Source organism: Echeneis naucrates, chromosome 9 (genome assembly GCF_900963305.1).
Source record: "Echeneis naucrates chromosome 9, fEcheNa1.1, whole genome shotgun sequence".
NCBI lineage: Eukaryota > Metazoa > Chordata > Actinopteri > Carangiformes > Echeneidae > Echeneis > Echeneis naucrates.
In genome coordinates, this window is record NC_042519.1 from 13,000,858 (window position 1) to 13,020,252 (window position 19,395).

The window sequence follows — 19,395 nt, forward strand, 5'->3', positions numbered from 1 at the left end:
CTTTAAGGATATTTAGTTAACACATGTAGTTACTTTCCACCGCTGTATGAGGCTGCATGTGTTTTTGTCTTAATCAAGTAAAATAGACTCAATGTTATCAATGTATTATTGGTGTTTTTTTCATATATGTTTGAGTTTATGTTTTTGTTAGTTAAAGGATTAAGTGAGCAGTTATTAGAATAATGGAAAGTTTATCGCTATATACAAAAATTATAATAATAACAGGATTATGGCACCTGTCTTTGACAAATTGCATTTGTCTAATTAAGATATGTTTTTTGGCATTGAAAAGCTAAGTTTAACTGAAGAGACCAAATTACTTTGTCCTCAAGATGTCAGCATTAGCCTCTGTTAAATATAATTGACTTTCTTTTCTGTATTTGTCCCTGAGGCAACAGCTGAAAAAAGCTGGACAGAAGCTGGCAAATAAGTTCCTGGTTTGAAGGAACAGTTCCAGGATTATCAATCATGGGTAATGAGGACAGCTGACGACTCCCCACCAGTATCAGCAAGAATTGGTTTAATCTCAAGGATGATGCTGCCTCCCTTTAGAATCACCAAGATGTTCAGTATTAGTTCCACACATCCCTCTGAGCTATACTGAGGTATAAATACGTGCTATTTGTGAGCTCTCGGTCAGATACTCATTCAGCCATGAAAAAAGCTATTTGCAGACTCAATCCACAAAAATTAAAAAATATATTAAAAACATCTACCAACAAGGACATGTCTGTGTTTGGCTTTGCATACGTAAATAAAATCACACACAATCCTTGATTTCACTTTTTTTTATTCAAAAATTAACTGCATGCTAAAACTATAACTATTATTCAGTGTTGTGCGTTGTGTTTTGTGTGTGTGGGTACGTAGGGGACTGTGTGCAAAAATGTGAAAGTGTATCAATATACACCAGGAACTGTAAACAAAGGAACTATTCAATTTTCTTATGTGTAGAAGAAAACATTTGGTCCTTCACATCATCCATTTTTGCATTTGTCACATGAATGAGAGGGTTTATTAGATTTCTCATTAGATTGGGTTAATGTTGCTTTACATATGCAATCCCCAAGTAAACTTTTACAATTAAAATCTACAATTGATGTACACCCTTATCTACATTGCTCTACACAAGTATAGTATGTTCAGAGTAATCTCAGATAAAAAACATAATCTATTTAAATGTTACTTTTGTTACATATCTGAATTACCTCAAATACAAAACAGCACTTTCAAAGGTAAAAGTTAAAGCTAGCTAAAATGGGGACTGGAGTGAATTCTATCATTTTATCAAATGCATCCACATTGAATCAAATGAAACGAGAATTAGATTTTAGTCTATGAATTAGCAATGGAAAAAATAGTAAAGATGTGGATATACTCCAGCAGTATGAAAAAACATACACCAAACATATTGACAGCCATTTTATAAACTGATTACAAAGCACATATTTCCTAAATACATATGAATGTTTCAACCAGATCATTTTTAGCTCCATTTGCATGTTAGAGGCCTTATGTAAGGAAGTGGCTGTCATCAACCCTATCATACAAATCTTACTGTATTCCTAGTATTGGGAGGTTAGTGATGAAAATGGGTTGGGATGGGAATTATGTAATTAAACTGTACAGCAATTTGCTTTTGGTGTTTTTGTTTGTTTGGTTGTGGGTTTTTTGGTTTAAATAAATGTGATCACAATGGCTTAAAATTCTTGTGTGATGATAATTCAAATTCTCAGTTGAGCAAATTTACAGCTGAGTTATTTTGGTTCAATTTGATTGTTTTGAGGAACATGTAGGAACACACAGGCTATAACAAAAAACAGTGTATGTTACTTAAGACAATCACATCATTCATTCTGTAGGGCTTGATACAGCAAATAAAGCCACTAATGGCCACAGAGTTTGTAACTAGACAAACCTTTTCCCCCACCGATGTTGACCTGCTCACACCAACAGTATGTGATCCAACCTTTCTCACACAAGTCTTCAGAAAGATTTCTTTTTCCACTTGTCTTGCAATTTCCATACTACTCAAAAAAAGTAATATATGCAGAGACGGTTAAAGCCTGCCCAAACATGGGATTTAATCTACTGACCTGTGCAGACCTGCAGCAATACTGGCCTCTAGTGGGTGAAGTTAGTCACAGTTCTGAGAGAGGTTGGATAAGGCGGGATAAGGCAGGCTGACCCTGAAGCAACCAGGCTCTTCAGTAGGTCATTATGGCCTCAGAGTTATGTCAAAAGTTGTGAGGTTAACTCTGCTCTCAGGCTAAGTCTACTCTAGAGACTGTGCTCTGCTCTGAGCTTAACTCAGCTCTCAGGTTAGTTCTGCTCTCAGGCAAGTTCTTCTCTCAGGTTTAGCTCTGCTCCAGCAAATCAACCTGACTTTCAACAAGTTGAAGGCTCAGTGGATGAAACAATGGCGAACACCTGAAGGTTTACATCTATTAGAAATAGTCATATATGAATTCATCGAACAACACAGCAATTTGCTTACTCTAAAATTTGGTTGGAGCATGAAAATAAACATGAGATGCTCACATATTGGAATTTAACTACACAGCACTTGACATACAGACAGAAGACGTGCTGTTACAGTGGCCAGACCAATGGAGGTTACAGCTGAAGATGTATGTATATGTATAAGAAAGGTTCTGTCCATGTTTCAGTTAGTATACAAGTACCCTGCCTTCTTTAATTCATGCATTCATTCAGCTTCTACCACTTATCCATTTCTGGGTCATGGGGGGTTGTTGGAGCCAATCCCAGCTCACACTGGGCGAGGGCGGAGTCACCCCGGACAGGTCGCCAGTCCATCACAGGGCCAACATACAGAGACAGACAGAGACAAACAATCACACAATCACACAATTTAGAGTCACCAGTTAACCCAAACATGATGTCTTTGGACGGTGGGAGGAAACCAGAGTACCCAGAAGAAACCCATGAATACACAGGGAAAATGCACATGGGTTTCCTCAGGCCTGGGGCCTTCTTATTGTGGGGCATTTGTCAGCAAGGCACTTAGACATGAGATAATTTCCAGTCTGATCGCAAAATTAGTAGAAGAGGACTTGCATACTGACTGAAACATGGACAGAACATTTCTTGTACCTGAAAATCTTCATGTGTCTCCGCTACTGTGTCGGAACTCTGTAGGTGAAATAACAAGCAATCAGTCAAGGCACAAGGGTGGATGTGACTGTGCTGAAAGTGACCAATCATGAGAAGGAATCTGATGTCATAGTCAGTGTTTACAAGTAAACAGCTGGCACCCAATGGCAGATACATCTTGCACTCTTAAGTGATATGAAAGCACAAAATCCGAGGAAAACAATGCTCAATGAACCATTTCCAGTCTATAGTGTGTCAGGAAAACCTACAACAGATTTGTAGATGAAGAGGAAATGAGTTGAAAATATGGCTCAATGCAGTAGAAAGTTTTTCCTAGGAGAATATGCAACCTCACTCAAAACAGTGGCTCCTACATCTTGGTCTCACTGTCAGCAGGCCTCTCATTCTCATACTCGTTCTCCTGGCCGATGAGCTGGTAGGGCTTCTTGTCTGATTCCTCCACCACTGAGTTGCCCACTTCAGGGTCGTTGTTCGTCAACTCATGGCGAGACAAGTGTTCCACGATACCTGCACCAATGGAGTCGCCGAGGACGTTGGTGGTGGTGCGCAATCGGTCCCTGAGAAAAGACAGGGAATAGGTGAGAACTGGAGAAATTACAAAATGAATAAAAAGAGAAAAGTGGACACAAGTTAAGAAGAAACTAGAGACAAGAAAACACAATACCAAAAAAGGACAAAATGAGTAAGACAAGTTGAGACAAAATATGGTGAAAAAGATGAGACAGAAAAAGATGGGACAAAACAAAGCAAGTCAAAACAAGAGAAGAGACAAGAAGACAAAACAATAAGGCACGAGTGCGAAGTATTAAACAATTCTGCTGAAAATATTACAGATTAAATCCATGTGGGATGCACATGAAAAGTGTCATTGGAAAAGTGGAGGCGGTCTTTTTATCGCTCCAGGCATTTGTCCAACCACATGAAACACAGCCAGAAGACAGGAGGAAGCAGAGCTTTGCATTGGGACTGGATGCTGGCTGAATGAAAACCAGATGGATAGGAAAAGGAATGTGAGCGTTTGTTCAAGGGAAACTTTTCCTTAATCCACTCAAGAGTGCGCAGTACACAAATTAACCCTTTAAATTCCCCTGTTGGTGGAACATAACACCATTGTATTTCTTTACAATTAAACCATTTTCATTACAGTTTGTTCAAAATCCTGTATGGCTCAAAAATCAATATATATTATTAAGTCATTAGCATTACTTACAGAAACCAATCAACAGCAATGATCAGTGTGATGTCATCAGTGGGCAGGCCTACAGAGGTTAGCACTATCACCATGGTAACCAACCCTGCCTGTGGTATTCCAGCTGCTCCGATACTGGCTGCTGTGGCTGTGATACTGATGGGAAAAATACAAGGAGGAAATATATTTCACCCTGAAAAAAGCACTTGTTCCTCATTTCACTGCCATCCATAGTTACAGCTTTAGATTTACCCCCTTTTGCTGAAACAGTATCTGTCATCTATCTCTTGTCAAATATGCAGGTTGGTGATAAGAAAGTTATTTATAAAGCTGGTTTTGAGGCTTGGATATGTTTCACTGGTGTGAAATCATAATTCACAATGAAAGACATAATATATAATGTGATGGAAATATTCTCCAGTATGGGCCAAAACTGTCAAGAGGAGGTAACATTGGTAACAGACTCACAACCCTTCTGGTAAACCCGTTGAACAAAATGCTGCAACTATGGTGATAAAAATACAGCATTTTCAGCCTTATTATTCATCAAATGCTTGAAGACAGTATCTGTTTCCTGTATCACGTACCTGATAGTGAGAATCTGTCCGAAGTTAAGATCATAATCATTGACTTGGGCAATGAAGATGGCTGCCAGAGCTTCATATAGGGCTGTACCATCCATGTTTATTGTGGCACCAACAGGGAGCACGAAACGGGTTACACGTTTGTCCACTTTGTTGTTTTCCTCCAAGCATTTAAAAGTGATAGGCAAAGTTGCAGAACTGGGTGAGGAGAGAGAGGGGGAGCATGACAAACAGAAAGTGTGAGAGTGAGACACACGAGGAATTATTCTCCCTGTCAAGCTTCTGAATTGTTGTTGCTGTATGTTGTAATGTTGTAACACTGACCAGTCAAATTAATTAAACCTGCTGCACCAGGTCAGTCTGGAAGAATGGCTCACCAACATCTGGAGAAATGCAATTTCATTCCCCTGTATACGGACTACTGGATTTCAGAGAATGACTGTAAACTTTACCTCTACTATACCAGTCTGGGAGTTGGACTAATATTATGACGTTGAGCTCAATCACATACCTAGAGGAAGTTCCCAAGGCAGTGATTAGTGCCTGCAACAGTCCTGCGATGAAAATGAAGGGATTCTTCCTGGTGATGACGAAGTAGAGCATTGGCAGGACAAAGATGGCGTGGATGAAGAGTCCACAAATGACTGTCACAGTGTACATTCCCAGCTGGCCACCCATGGCTGAAATGTCCTCCATCTCCACAATTTTACCAGCAATCAAGAACAAGATACCAATAGGGGCATACCTGAGAAGTGATGGATGAAGCTGTGAATTAATGCAATAAGTCATGTCTTACCATCCATCCGTACTTGAACTTACCACATGATGATGGCAACCAGCCTCATGATGGCTTCATTGAGAGAGTCGAAGAAGTCCTTTAGGGGCTGTCCCTGTTCCCTCATGCTCCCGATAATCAGTCCAAAGCATAAGGAGAACACGACTAGGCCGAGAGCATTAATTCCATTAACCGATCCTGGCACTGGGATCATCTCCTCCTGAGCTATCGCCTGACTTCCATTTAATGTGAATATTGTGTCATTCACTGTCACTGTCACATGGACTATTCTCTTGGCGTATTGTGTCTTGAACTGAATTTTAAGAAATGAAAGAGGATAAGGATGTCACTCAATATATCACCATCAGTACAAGTACATGTTGGGCATTTTTCAAAGTTTCTCCAGTTGTTTCTTTCTTTGTATTTAATGTTTTTGAATCTCTTCAGTAAATCATGAATCTCAGATATCAACCTTGAATTGAAGTATTCATGAAAAATGCTACTGCCGCAGTGTTGAAGCACTTTATGTCCCTGCGATACAAAGACCAAGGATAAGGGTAGAGAGTAAGAGGGTTACCTGTTTGGTGCAAGCTTCTACAAGGTTAGGAGGAAACATATTTCTGGAAAAGCAAAAGGAGTACATTTTGGTTAGGGTTAATACATTTCTTAAAAAGTTTTCGATACACAGTGTTAAAAGCAAACACACTACATGCAGTGTATAAAATGTAAAAAGCAGCCTGGTATTTGTTGGTATTCTGTAGATGTTTTACATCTTCAGATATGATAGAATTTAAAAATCTTTCTTCCATCAACTCCATAAGCATGAAAAGAGGCATCAAAAGAGGCATTCAGGTGTTGATTATGAATTTTAATAATTGTTGACAAATCAGTACACTGAAGGGAATAAAGGGAGTGTGTGTGTGTGTGTGGCACCTGATAAGATCCAAGAAGGCATCGGCAGGGCTGACCTGCTCTATCTGCTGTTGCTTGGTGAACTCATCCCTTGAGCCTTTTCCAGGGTGAATAATGAGAACCATGACAATGCCAGTGAACACAGCAATGACGGTGGTGGTGGTGTAGTAGACCACTGCTCTCATACCCATTTTACCAGAAGCTCGACTGTCTAAAGCAGCCATGCCTGAAAAGGACATATGATATCATAGCATCATCATATAATCAGAGGAGGGAAGTTTTCAAACTAGACCTCTAGAGGGAGCAGCAATGCAACAGTGTAACAGTGTTAAAAGCTTGTAGAACTATAAGCAGCTCCATGTGGCATCATGTCAATTTGCCACATCCTCAGTTCCTGCAGGGCTTATTGATTTATTCATTTGATAAATGTTTTACCACTCGCCATGTTTAATTAATTCATTCCATGCATAACCTTTGCAGTTGCATTTTTTTCTGGCAGGCTTTTGAAAATGTAATTAAGATCTAGCAAAAAAGGTAAATGTTGTATTTGCTGCATCTAGAAAATTAGAAAATATGTCCCTGGACAAGTTAACAGCAATATTGTGTATCTATTTGTGTCATTTTCTTTTTCCTGTTTATGGCGTTATGTTTTCCCTTGACCTTTCACTCTGCATACATGTGACACTTGAACGTATGTCCCAGTGAGCTTATCACCCACCTGGGACATGGTTATAGATGATACACAGCCATCTAGATTAACCACCCTGGCTATCTGTGCATCAACAAAGAGCAGCAAGAAACATAATCTGACTGTGACATTTACTGGTGGAAAACCAACACCCACTGTACTGTACCCAGGTGTAGATCTTCAGATGAAATCAGTTTGCATCCCTATATTTATATATAAATCGTATTCTCTAAACGAAAGCTACAGGGAGAAACTCTCTGGGCAATCATCTGTATTTTTGAAATGTGATCATGCAACAGAATCATGTGTTTCCAATTGTGACATTTTTTGTTGTGAACATAGAAAGATGTCAGTTACAGATTATGAGTCTGACTTCAATAAGTTTCTGTGTCACAGCAATGAAGACACATGAAAGATCTGTTACCAAGAGAAGCAAACTTTATGCTTTTAGATGCATTTTCTGTCAAGGCCAAAATGCAGAAAGTAACAGAGTGCTTTTTTTTCAAAAGAAAGAAAAAAGGCACAAATAAGGTGAAAAAATCCTGGTCTGGTTATCTTTGCACTCTGAGTGGTTAGGGTGCATACCATGTGGGGATTATGAGCCCGGAGCAACAGGTCCCCGGTTCGACTTCCAGCCGGCCGGACCCTGTACTCCAGGTCTCTTCCCAAGTCTGTCTGTCATGTTTCTGTCTGTCTCCATTTTCCTGTCAAATAAAGTCATAAAAATGCCCCCAACATAATTTCAAAACATTGCATTCTTGAAAAAAGGACAGGATATCATTAAATCACACGTAACCTAAAATATGTTGCGAGCTTGAACTTTAGAGTCCTGCTCAAAAACAAAAAAAGATTTATATACAAACTACAAAGAAGTGTGAAGGAATCTGAGTCCTAAACTGGCCTATGTATCTATATTCTATATTATATAGCCTTAAACAGTCTTGTTATTTATAATGGTGGCAAAATGAAAAAAAAAATTCTGCTATTCAGACTTTTGGATTTGAAAGAGACAAGCCATCTCAATAGACATGACCCTGTTGTATTTCCAAACTGTCAGGTGCTAATAAGGCCATTTTCTTCATTCAGAGCTGTACAAGGCCAATCAGGCTTTGTGTGAAGGGAGATGTATGTGCACCTTTGTATACAAAAGAGTGTGCACCTGTACTTACTGGCCCTGCTCTAGCCGTCTCTGTTCCCCGTGTCTCAACATGTCCAGGACTTCGGCTTTCATCCCATTCTGTTTACTCTCTACATCCCTCCTCATCCTTCTCTCCCTGACTCCCCTGTACCGCTCTGTACTGCCTCTTGTAACACGGAGCCCTGTAATACCCCTGCCCCAGTCTTCCTCCTCTTCCACCCCCACATCTTGCCTCTGTGCACTCTCATTCTTGCATTGATCTTATTGCTGCAATCTTCTTTCATTGCCACCCATTTCCACTCGTCCATCCCTCCCCCTTTCTCATACTCTCCTTCTATTCCCTTTCTGACAACCCTGGGAAAACTTGTTGACTTAGTTGGCCCCGCACACATGCACACAATGATCGCCAGCCAGTTGTCCAGGCAACAATGGATGCAGCCTCACCAATTCCATCCTTTCAAAAGGATGAAAGAACCAAGATTGAAGGAGAGCAGGAGAATGACTTTCTCTCTCATATGGGAATGTTCATAAAACACAAAAGTGGACCTTGAGGGGGAGTAAGAGCCAGACACAAAGTAACAACTGCAAGAAGTCTGACCAAAGGGCAATTACCGTCCACTGACATTGTACAAAGATTGAGTCTAAATTTACATAAGGCTTCAACTGAAAACATACTACTCTGAAATGTCTCAATCTAAGGACCTGAAAAGATTTCACAGAAAGTGTATCAATATTAAAAATCACTTTACATGGTTAAAGCCTCTCAAATGTGTTAATATGGTTGTCTTTGTTGCGTGACACTAAACTGGATATCATCAGTGTGCTGGTTTGACCAGTTAACAGATTGGACCTCTTCCTCAGGCGACGGTGTGATCTGCATTTTGCTTTTTAGTGTTTTTTTGACATTTTACAGACAAATGATAATTTGATAAGAAAGTATATTGAAAGTGTAAGTTTATTGAAATTAGTCATTGGTTCTGTCCCAGAAGGAGTTGCAGCCCAACAGGGATTCAGAACTGACACATGGAGAGCAAAGTGGGAGAGTTGGGGCGGCATGGACAAAATGAACATCTCTCAGCACACCTGCTTCAGCTGATGTTAGTCCAACTGTGTAAAGTGCAAAAGGGCTAGACTTTAAAATAAATCTCTGGGCCTGTCACATCAAACTTCTCTTTGAAACAGCTGTGACCATCACAGTGACAGGTGACAACAGCTGAACTAATGGAAAAACCATTAGTGCAAACCAAAAGTGCAAGGTTTCCCATGCCACCTGGACCACCTGCAATATTATTGTGACTTTGCTGTAATTTAATACCCCAAAGGACCATTTTGCTGAAGCAGAAATTTCATTTAACCTAAAAGTCACATGTAATTGTGAACTCATTTGTTGGCATTTACTGGATTGATTCTTTTTTAACTTCTCTTCACAAATTAAAAATGTGAAAAAATGTGCAATTATTTAGAAAAATCTGCCCTTATGCCCATGTCCATTTGTTTTTAAGTGATTGTCCTGGTCTTCCCCTTAACTCCCTCCTCCTCATATATTCAAGGGCCCCTTCCAACAACCTCCGTTGCAATCATCCTTTTCCTATTACTGCCTTCATCTCCTTTCTCTGCCAAGCCCCCTCCTGGCTCTACAAAAGCTCTGTAGTGAGCTGTAAAAACCAAATGGCTGGAGGCAATGTGGATGTTTTAGAAAACATATGTTGTACACATTGAGTATGTCTGAAAGAGATGGAAAATGAAAAAAAATCTCTTTCTCACACCCACATTGAAACACACAAGTCATTTTCTCATAATGCTGGATCCCTCAGTTCTCCTTCTTGTCAGCGCAGTAGTCTGATTTCCCAACCTTTCAGGGCCCCTCTGGATTATCCCCAAACCTTTTGATTCCCCATAGAACCTCCTCTCAGATAGGAACCAAGTTCAGGGGCAAGTTTATTTCAGCAGGGACAATCTATTTCATACTCTGTTTCATATTTCAGTGGCACAGTTCAGTCTTGGAAATATGACAGTTTGCTCTGATTCTCATATCTTCTAAAATACAATGAACATGTAATAACAAAGGTGTGTTTAGGGTCATGTATCTAAAACAATCACTGCTCAACTGCAGTTATATTTATGTTTGTTCTTATGGCAAAGCTGGTGAATCTAACCTATAATATATCGAGGAAAAAAAGGGAATAACATAAACCAACAGCCATGTCTGACAAAGAAGAAAAGAAGATAACTTCTATTAGAAGAAAAGGGGTCTTCATTTATTATTATTTGTCTAATAATAGTAGCCAAAAACCACAAGTGAAAATTAAGAGCATTAATCTAATAATCTATTGATTCTCTCACTGAGTTTCATTGTGTCAGCATGTTGATGTGTGTGTCCATGCATTGAGGAGGTTTGTGTATGTGTGTGCTTTTGTGAAACAGCTGTGTTCCAGGGCTACACTTTCACCAGTTTTGTTTTTGTTACTCTGACCCCTGACTTCAGTCTACGCCATTAAATTTGCAATGAACTGCTTAAAATAGCTTCATGGGGGCTGTGTCATTCGTTTTAATTCACATATCTTATCAATAATCATGGATGACTTCATTGGATTCAGCTTATTCTCACAGGGTGTAACCAGCCACAGTCTGGTTAATAAATAAGGTTTGTCATTCCCTTTTGCCCTACATATTGTTATTGATTGCTTTCATTTGCCAGAATCTCATACATTTGATTATTGTCATTTATTTGGGAAGTTTTATAAATGAATGTCATGAGATCTTTACAGTCAAATGATAATCACTTTAATGACTTGGCTAATGACTTGGCTAAGGACACATATACACACAAAAGAAAGGAATTGTGTGCTGGATGACTTGGCAACAAAATGTCTTTGTTGATTTCCACATGTTGTGGTCATGTGACATGATGTCAGCGGATGCTGATGTTACGCCCCGCTGCAGCACAAAGCAGGTTATTATTGGACAATGACTCTCTATCATCCCCTCAGGAGTCTGGGCTCTTGCCCTGTCAATCACTGCTCAACATGGGCCAGTTTGGCCACACTTTGTCACTCTTATGTTTGTCAATCACGGCGGCTGACCAATGTTTTTGGAAACTTTGGATTCATGAGTCTGTAAATGTATATCTTTACTGCTCCAACAAGAGGAAGCTTTGCTCAGTAACAAAGCACAAGCTTCAGGCCCAAACACACCAGTTACTGAGGGTACAAAACAAAACCGAAGGAAATCCAGCCCACTGCATATTCATTGTTTATCGACATAAAACATAATACATTTGAAATGCCTTGTTCATGCTACATTGTGATACGGACCTTTATTGCATGGTCCAAACATGTGATTGAGCCCAGCACTGCAATTTCAAAACATATCTCTTTCCTTCTCCCTTTGCCTTCCTTTCGGCAATGAGATCATTCTGACCTCGTCCACAACTGGGCTGAGCAAAGAACTAGCTCACTCTGCCATTCATGAAATTTATGTTGGTCAGTGCCAACAGTCCTGTCACTGGAATTAACCTTTTACTTGCTATCTACAAAACATGTTACCCGAGTCTCATACGAATAGAGTGAAACAGAGCTCCTGATTTTTCCACACGTGACACTGTGGAAAAAACAACACCTTCACTTCAGGCTGGTTTTTGCTGGATGTGGCTCCTTATCTACTGTGGCTACTGAAAGTGAAGAAGTCTGTGAAGTCATGCTGAGCACACAGAAACACAGCCAAATTTATAAGAGGTTTTTCTGATAGTAGGATACACTGCAGCACTGTGTGTGGTGATTGAGGCATTTGATATAAATTTAGAGCAAACCAATGTCACAAAGGCAGAGATTGTACGTGTCCAAGCTGTGTGTGCTCATTTTAAATGTCTTAGGATAATTTTAACTAAAAAAATAACATGACAAGTGACAAGTGAGCATTTTATGTACAGTAATGGTGTTACACCCATGTGGGAGTACTTGTGCAGCGTTGGATGTATTCAACTGTTATGGGTTAAACTTATTCATACAATTATTCAGTTATTTCCCTTATATTCTTATACTATACACATATTTACAAAAAAACTCAACAAAAGAAAATGCCGTTTTTATATTCAAGTATAGCCGCCATTAAATTAAACATAGAGTGAATGGAGAATTGATAGCATACAGGGCGGTACGGTTCTGGTGTCCATACCTGTGATGAGGCTGGAGACCAGCAGGGGCAGCACCAACATCTGAAGCATCCTCATCAGCAGCTCTCCAGGGAAAGAGAAGAACTTCACTTCACGATAGGACATTTTATAAGGGCGCAGAGCAAATCCCAGGATTATACCTGCAAAAAGGACCAGGTGTAGAGGAAAAGTCTAAACTTTATCAGAATGTTTCAAGTTTCTTTTGATGTCACTAGTAATGTCAAAGTAGTTGAATGGAATCATATTACAGTAAGGGAGTGAAAATAATTGAAATAACTCTTGACTATGCAGCTTTCTTAAGAGAATAATCAGTTAAATTTATGATAATTGAATACTTGACAGAGAAACATTATAACAGGGTCACCAACTTTGGGTACCTGGCTTGAGGGAGATTTTGATGCCAAGAACACATATACAGGCACTAAATATAGTCTGTAGGTGTCTCTCGCTGCACATCACAGTCCAGAAGCGTGAGAATTGGCAACCCTGACAAATAGTTTACATTTATGGTGCGAGGATTTTTATTTCTGCTGCCACCTTTTTTAAACCTTGATTTTCATAAGTAAAGTGCTTGGATGTTCTATTTGTTAGTATCAACAAAATCATTCCCACGACAAGCAGCTTGTTCACTTCATCACTGAACTACCAACAGGGCCAGGTGGCTGACCCCACAAGCTGAAGTAAAGAACATCCTGAAAATGACAATCAATCAACTGAGTTTGTCATGGCACGGTAATTCTAGCAGGGCTGGTGGTGTGTAGGCCTGACTCTCTTCCTACTGTGCAAGTTTCAGGGGTTAATGGCAACAGGGCAAAGGTCAGCTGCTGTGTCAGATAAAGGCCAGTCTGTATGGGTTCAACCGAATTCCCCAATTCTCTCATCCGGTGAGCTTGTTTCTACTCTTTTCCTTTTTCCATCTTGCTACAGGGGTGTTGGTCCCACCAGCTCAATAGATTATTGCAGTTAAGCAGAAAACCTGCTGCTTTCATCTACATTAGTTTGAAATAAAAGGTTTCAGGATGATCTATTATCTCGTCCCGCTATTTCCAGTTTTCAATTGGCTAAACTAATAGAGCATGATTGGTATTACTCACCAATAATAACAGCTGCAATAGTAAAGATCACAAAGGCATTCCTAATGAAGAATCCCTTCACATCATCCTTTGTTATGTTCTCCACTCTTTTTTTAGCCAGCCGTGATTGGGACTGGATCCCAGCCCGGATCTGTTGGAGCCCCCCTCGGCTCCTCTGTGGGTTCTCCCCATTGCTCTGAGTCACAGCTGCCATTGGATCTGTCAGATTGGTTGTAAACCTTTAGGAAGTTGATCTCCAGTAAACTGTGATGGGACCCGTCTGATGGTCCTGTTAAATCACTATTGTCCTTCTTCTTCTCTTTCACAACTCTCCTTTGGCTCGAGCTTTACAAGTCGTCTGGTTGAGAGGAAAGGATAGAGTAGGAGTTAGCATTAGATGTCTGAACACTGCCATCATTTGAAAGCAAATTAAGGAATTGTAAATAAACAATCTCCTAGCTGTGTACCAAAACTCTGCTACACTGAGCTCTCAGACAAAACTTCCAGATCAAACATACAGCACATTAGCAGTGGATTGATTCAGAAATTCGGTCTTAATGTCTTTGAGAGATCTCATCCATCATAAGAATAATACTTAAAACAATATTTCTAACTCAGACATACTGTATTGCACTATCAAAGGCGTGTTGACTACCTCAAAAACACACTTAAGCAAGCGCACATGTACAGTCTGGAGGGAGAGATCCACTCTCTCACACATGCATGCAGACACACAGATAGAAGTTGACATATTAAACTAAAAACATAGCAAGAAATAAGTTTTTTCTGTACCTTCACACTTGAATAATAACTTCCTTTGGAGTAAAATCTCTGTTTTCTATTTCAGGCGAAAGCTCTGGTTTAAAGCGCAATCAGTGAGACAGGGACAGAGGAGCTCTTTGGATTTGAGCTGGTTGGTGCGAGCAACCAGCAATGAAGAAAGAGAAAAAGGCGAAAAACGAGGAGAGGGGAGGAGAAAGGAAGGACAGGATCCAGGAATAAATGAACCAGTGAGAGAAGAGAGGCGGCGTTATAGTAGAAGAAAAACTAGTGTTAGTCATTTACATAGTGTGGGCTTGTGGGGAGGTGAGGCGGAGACTAAAAAAGTTAAGTAAGGTGGGGAGGGAGGTGGGTTGCAGACAGAAGGGAGCTTGAGGAATAATGAGCTTTCCAAGCAAAAGAAAGATAAAGGGCCTTCTTGTTTTCTTCTGTCCCTCTCAGCCTTCCTTTCAAATGGTTTTCCACGCTTGATAAGTTCTGCCTGATTGGAGATTCCTGTTGAGATTCCATTCATCAAAAATAAGAAAATGGATTAACAGCAATTCCATTGTGGGTTTTTCTACATAGCTGTTTCACACTGTGCAAAGTCCACTTTGCCATCATTTTATTCCATGAAAAACTGCAAGGTCTTTGGTTAATCTAAACACAGCAGGTAAATATTAACCTGGTTCCAGTAATGCAACTGATGTTCTGCAAATTTTGCCTATGAAAGAAACAATCTCTGCAAACAACATCTGAATGTTTTGGCCGGCTGACCACACTACTGCTGCGAGAGCTGGATACATACACAAGCTGCTATAAAAATGACGACCTAAGCTTCAGTAGAGGATAGTAGCGAGTGTCTAGTTCAGAAAGAGATAGGAATTCACAGTTTGGTATGAGCATTTAACACTGTGTGTGTGTAGGGGGAAAAAATTAAAGGAAAGGGTAAATGAGAGAGGCAGAGCTACCGGGGGAATCCTTTTGGCAGAGACAGCCATGCTTCAGCTGTCACTCAACACAAATGTGCACACACACACTGAGACATAACAATGAGTCAAATTATATAACCCCTCTGACGGCGGCCAGCTTCTTGAATGCTCCCGGAAAGCAGAATGAATTTTAAGTTCTGGACATGTGAAGATTAGTTCTGCTTGTGTGAGCAGATGAGTTCACAAAATGAGATGTTTTTATTATCACCAGAAATTTGTTTCCATAAACAATGTTTGCTGAGATAAGCACAGTAGAATATTCAAACAGAATAGAAATCAGACATTTTGGTTTGAATTAAGGCACCAACAATTTAAATTCTTATATATATTATATAAAAATAAAAATATAAAAATATAAAAATATAATATTTTCGTTACAGCACATTCGTTGGTTGATTATATAATAACCCCACATGATTGTCTGGATGCCTTAACCAACTTAGTGTGATCACAAGAAATCCTGTTTGTATTGATTTTTATTGCTAAATAATGAAGGATGAAAGATGCCTTCATTATTGTTGAAATTTAATTGTTGAAATTGCACTCTCTCAAAGGTGATGCCAGGGTTAAGGTAATCAGAAAACGACCGGGAATATTTCCAGATAATTGTCTGTCCTCTAATATGAGTCCTTTTGTCCCTTTGCTTTACAGGAACTTTTGAACAAACTTAAGGAATGGATGAAAGCAAAAGCTAATATTGATAAGGAGTATGGATGGTAAAAAAACAGGTTGAAAGAGAATTCTTTAAATTCAAGGATCCACTGACCAGAATAAAACTTTCTGATAAGCATCTGAGGATTTACAAAAATCAGATTAGAAGGAGACAGGCTTTAAAGCAAGATTAATTAACATAGAGGAGGTTAAAGAGGTTATATTTGACTGGTACTGTATATGTGTATATTACCTAAAATAATTAAAGTGGGGACTTAAATATCAGCTTGGTAGTATATTAATATGATCTAAGTAAACTAAAATAATAATAAAAATAATGTAAGAGTGTATAATTTCAATTTCAATTTAAACTAGCACTTTACATTGGCAAACAACCAAGTGAGCACGAATTTAGGACACTATTATTTAGGATGCAATCTGAGAACAAATGCTGGAGTTATCATTATCATTATTCATAATATAATAGGGTAGAAGAGAAAAACGTGGAGTTGTGAAATCATCTTTCTGTGGAATGACCATCATTAACTTTGAACAAATCAGCAGTTCACATCAGTAATTGCAGGGAGAAGAAATCTGTGCTGTGTTATCATTGTCAGGGACTGCAAATCCCACTGCATCACTCCTAATATAACATTTATTTGCAGAACATGAACAAATCTTTAAGAAAATTTAATTAGACAACAAAACAATTGTATTACTACTTTTTGAAACAGAAATCATAAACTCTGCTTAACACATTAACAGTTTTGAGGTTGACCACAGAGTTGGCAGTTCTGTCCCAAGCTCATGGCCACAAGTCTAACTGTTCTTGGCTAAGAGACTAACATGGTATTGCAAGTCAACTCGATGAACATTTGGCAAGCGCTTACAGAAAACCATTAACAAAGACTCCATTTATGCTGCATAAGCTGTAAAATATTAGCTGCATGTTGTTTAGGACCAAAGGTATAAACACAAGGGGGACAGTTTGTATAAAAACAGACTGAGATGTACAAACACTCAATGACTCAGGAGGAAGTATAACTCCTTACTGCTCACAGCTCTCTCTTTTGCACTGTCATAAATGATTATACCTTTAGAAAAAAATAGTAAGGCATATCTTATTGAAATCTTGCGACAAACACAAATGTCTTTTTCCTACAAGTATACGAGAGAGTAGATAGGTCACAGTTACTTAAGTAACTTTCCAATTAGAATGTGATTTGCGCAGCAGAGGCTGTTGGTATCTATGTTTGTCAGAAATAGTTAACATGCAAATGTTAATGCTTCACCACACTTAACAGGCCAATGGTTCTTTCATCAGGTATATAATATGATAATACCTGATGCATAGCAACTGTGGTATGATACTGTTTTATAACTAGATAAAAGAGATGGGGGGTAGGATTAATGAAGTTTTTTAACTTCTTCCTTCTCCTTTTCGGGCGGTCCTAATTGTTTGATAGGTATATTCTGGATTTAGGTATGCATATTTTGTTTTTCCTGTATTGATTTCACTATCTGTTTTTAAGCTAAAAAAAAAAAAAAAAAAAAACAAAAAGAAACAATCGTTGTTTCTGATTTCCAGAAGTGCAACAAATCTTGACCATAGAGAAACAGAAATATGTGTCACGTCATAGTTCCCTGGCATTCCCATCACGAAGCCTCAGCTCTTCTGGAAAGCTTTAAAGCAGGACCTTACCATTCCTCAGCCTCACCGCAGACACCCACATGGCATCCATCACACAGCTATTCCAACAAGTAACAACAGACAACAGATGCCTTTGTTTTCAGTGAGCAAAGCAAGGGACAGGCTGATGAGGTCGGCCGAGGAGCAGAAGTTGTAAATTGTAAAAGGGGAGAAAGAACCAGGATCCTGCTGTAAAAAAACACAAAACAACAGAGAAACATGTTAATGTGACACATGGTTACCGGGCTGCCATTAGAGTGTGTTTGTAAAGGTGTGTCATTGTGTCAGATACGGGTATGACACTAACACTGCGTCACAATTGTGAGGTATATTGTTGATGCAGTTGTTAAATTGTGATGAACTTTAGTGAAGGTCAACTGATAAAAATTAGTCAGTTTTCCAAAATGTAAAGTCATCATGCAATTATCAATAGAAATGCTCTACATTGAACTCACATTTAGTCCAAATCAATGGGAAATAAATATTCCATGTTAGAGCTATTTTAGACAGAAGGAACCCACCTTTTCTCATTCAGGATTGGACTAAGTTTGAATGGTATGTTGGGTTCAACCACAAAACAAAGAATATGCTTTTTACTGTGGTCCTGACTCAAGGATGGATGGATCTCTTACAATGTTGTTGTTTGTGCTATTTTCTACATTAAGCTTAAACAGGAAAGTGAGATGACTGAGCCTTTTTAAAAAATGCCTGGTCAGTGGTGAACAGTTTAAAGCTTGTGCTAAGCAGCTTTTGCAACACATGTAAAGAAATAGATGTAATAAACTTTTGTTAGTATCATCATGCCATGCATCATTTGTGAGGACAGAGTTCAAGAGTTCTACTCTTCAATTAATGTCACAAAAAAACACAAGATCAGTTCAGATTCATTTAGAATTTATGGCAACATTAACCACAGAACCCATATTCCCTACTTTCCCTAGTGATGATGATGTTCAATTATATGTTGGTTATTTCTAACATTTATATCGCTTTAGTCTGATGGAAGAAGCATTTCAAGTTGAGAATGTTTTCATGGAATGTCCATTACCGACAGTCAGGCAACATCTTCACTTATTCCAATACGAAAATATTTTGATTAATGCCAGAAATAATTTTTGTAAGCTTATTGCACAGTTCAACCCTTCTAATTGAGTGGGCCAACTAAACCTTTCTTTGACTGGTGACCAGAAAGGAAATATATGATTAGATATCAGATATTAGATATATTTTGATACTATGGCTGGCAGTCGGCTCCCCCTGTTGGTCAAAGCGTTTGTTCTGCCAGACATCTGAATGTCAAATCTGATGTCCTTGTCTTTTAAAAACAGAGATATTTCTGGGACAGACCACCAAAAAGGGTGAGTGTCCTGTGATCTGTGTGTTCTGGTTACTCTGGCATTGACAAGAGTTCCAGCCAACATTGCATTCTTCAGTAACATCAATGCTACACTTTGATGGAAGTGTATTAAAGTGATGAGATGGACAAAAAAAACTTGCTGATTCTTCAACAGAATAAAATTGAACTGGTTCATTGACAGTTCAATGTTTAACTCCTCTGAGAAGTTTGAATGAGGTGATTTTGTGGGGAAAAGAAGCACAGAAACAAATGTGGTTATGTAAGGAAAGAAAGTTAGTTAG

The 19,395-nt window shown here is 39.0% G+C and overlaps 1 protein-coding gene across 1 annotated transcript; it reads right to left on the reverse strand.

Annotated features, from left to right (window-relative positions):
• Positions 1-2,829: 2,829 nt before the first annotated feature.
• On the reverse strand, positions 2,830-14,561 carry LOC115048374 (excitatory amino acid transporter 1-like). The gene is made up of 10 exons (XM_029509812.1): positions 14,458-14,561; positions 13,687-14,023; positions 12,595-12,732; positions 6,617-6,821; positions 6,261-6,303; positions 5,728-5,996; positions 5,420-5,653; positions 4,912-5,106; positions 4,346-4,480; positions 2,830-3,692 (listed from the first exon to the last, which is right to left on the reverse strand). The coding sequence occupies exons 2-10, from the start codon at positions 13,877-13,879 to the stop codon at positions 3,485-3,487; spliced, it is 1,620 nt and encodes a 539-aa protein (XP_029365672.1). The 5' UTR covers positions 13,880-14,023; positions 14,458-14,561; the 3' UTR covers positions 2,830-3,484.
• Between the last annotated feature and the right edge of the window lie 4,834 nt (positions 14,562-19,395).

Bases quoted from the DNA above. Each gene is read 5' to 3' on its own strand.
- LOC115048374 (XM_029509812.1), bottom strand. From the start codon at position 13,879: ATGGCAGCTGTGACTCAGAGCAATGGGGAGAACCCACAGAGGAGCCGA. The intron at 6,822-12,594 runs GTATGGACACCA...TGTCCTTTTCAG, and splicing joins GGTCTCCAGCCTCATCACAG to GCATGGCTGCTTTAGACAGT. The intron at 4,481-4,911 runs GTACGTGATACA...TTTTCCCATCAG, and splicing joins GGACAGATTCTCACTATCAG to TATCACAGCCACAGCAGCCA.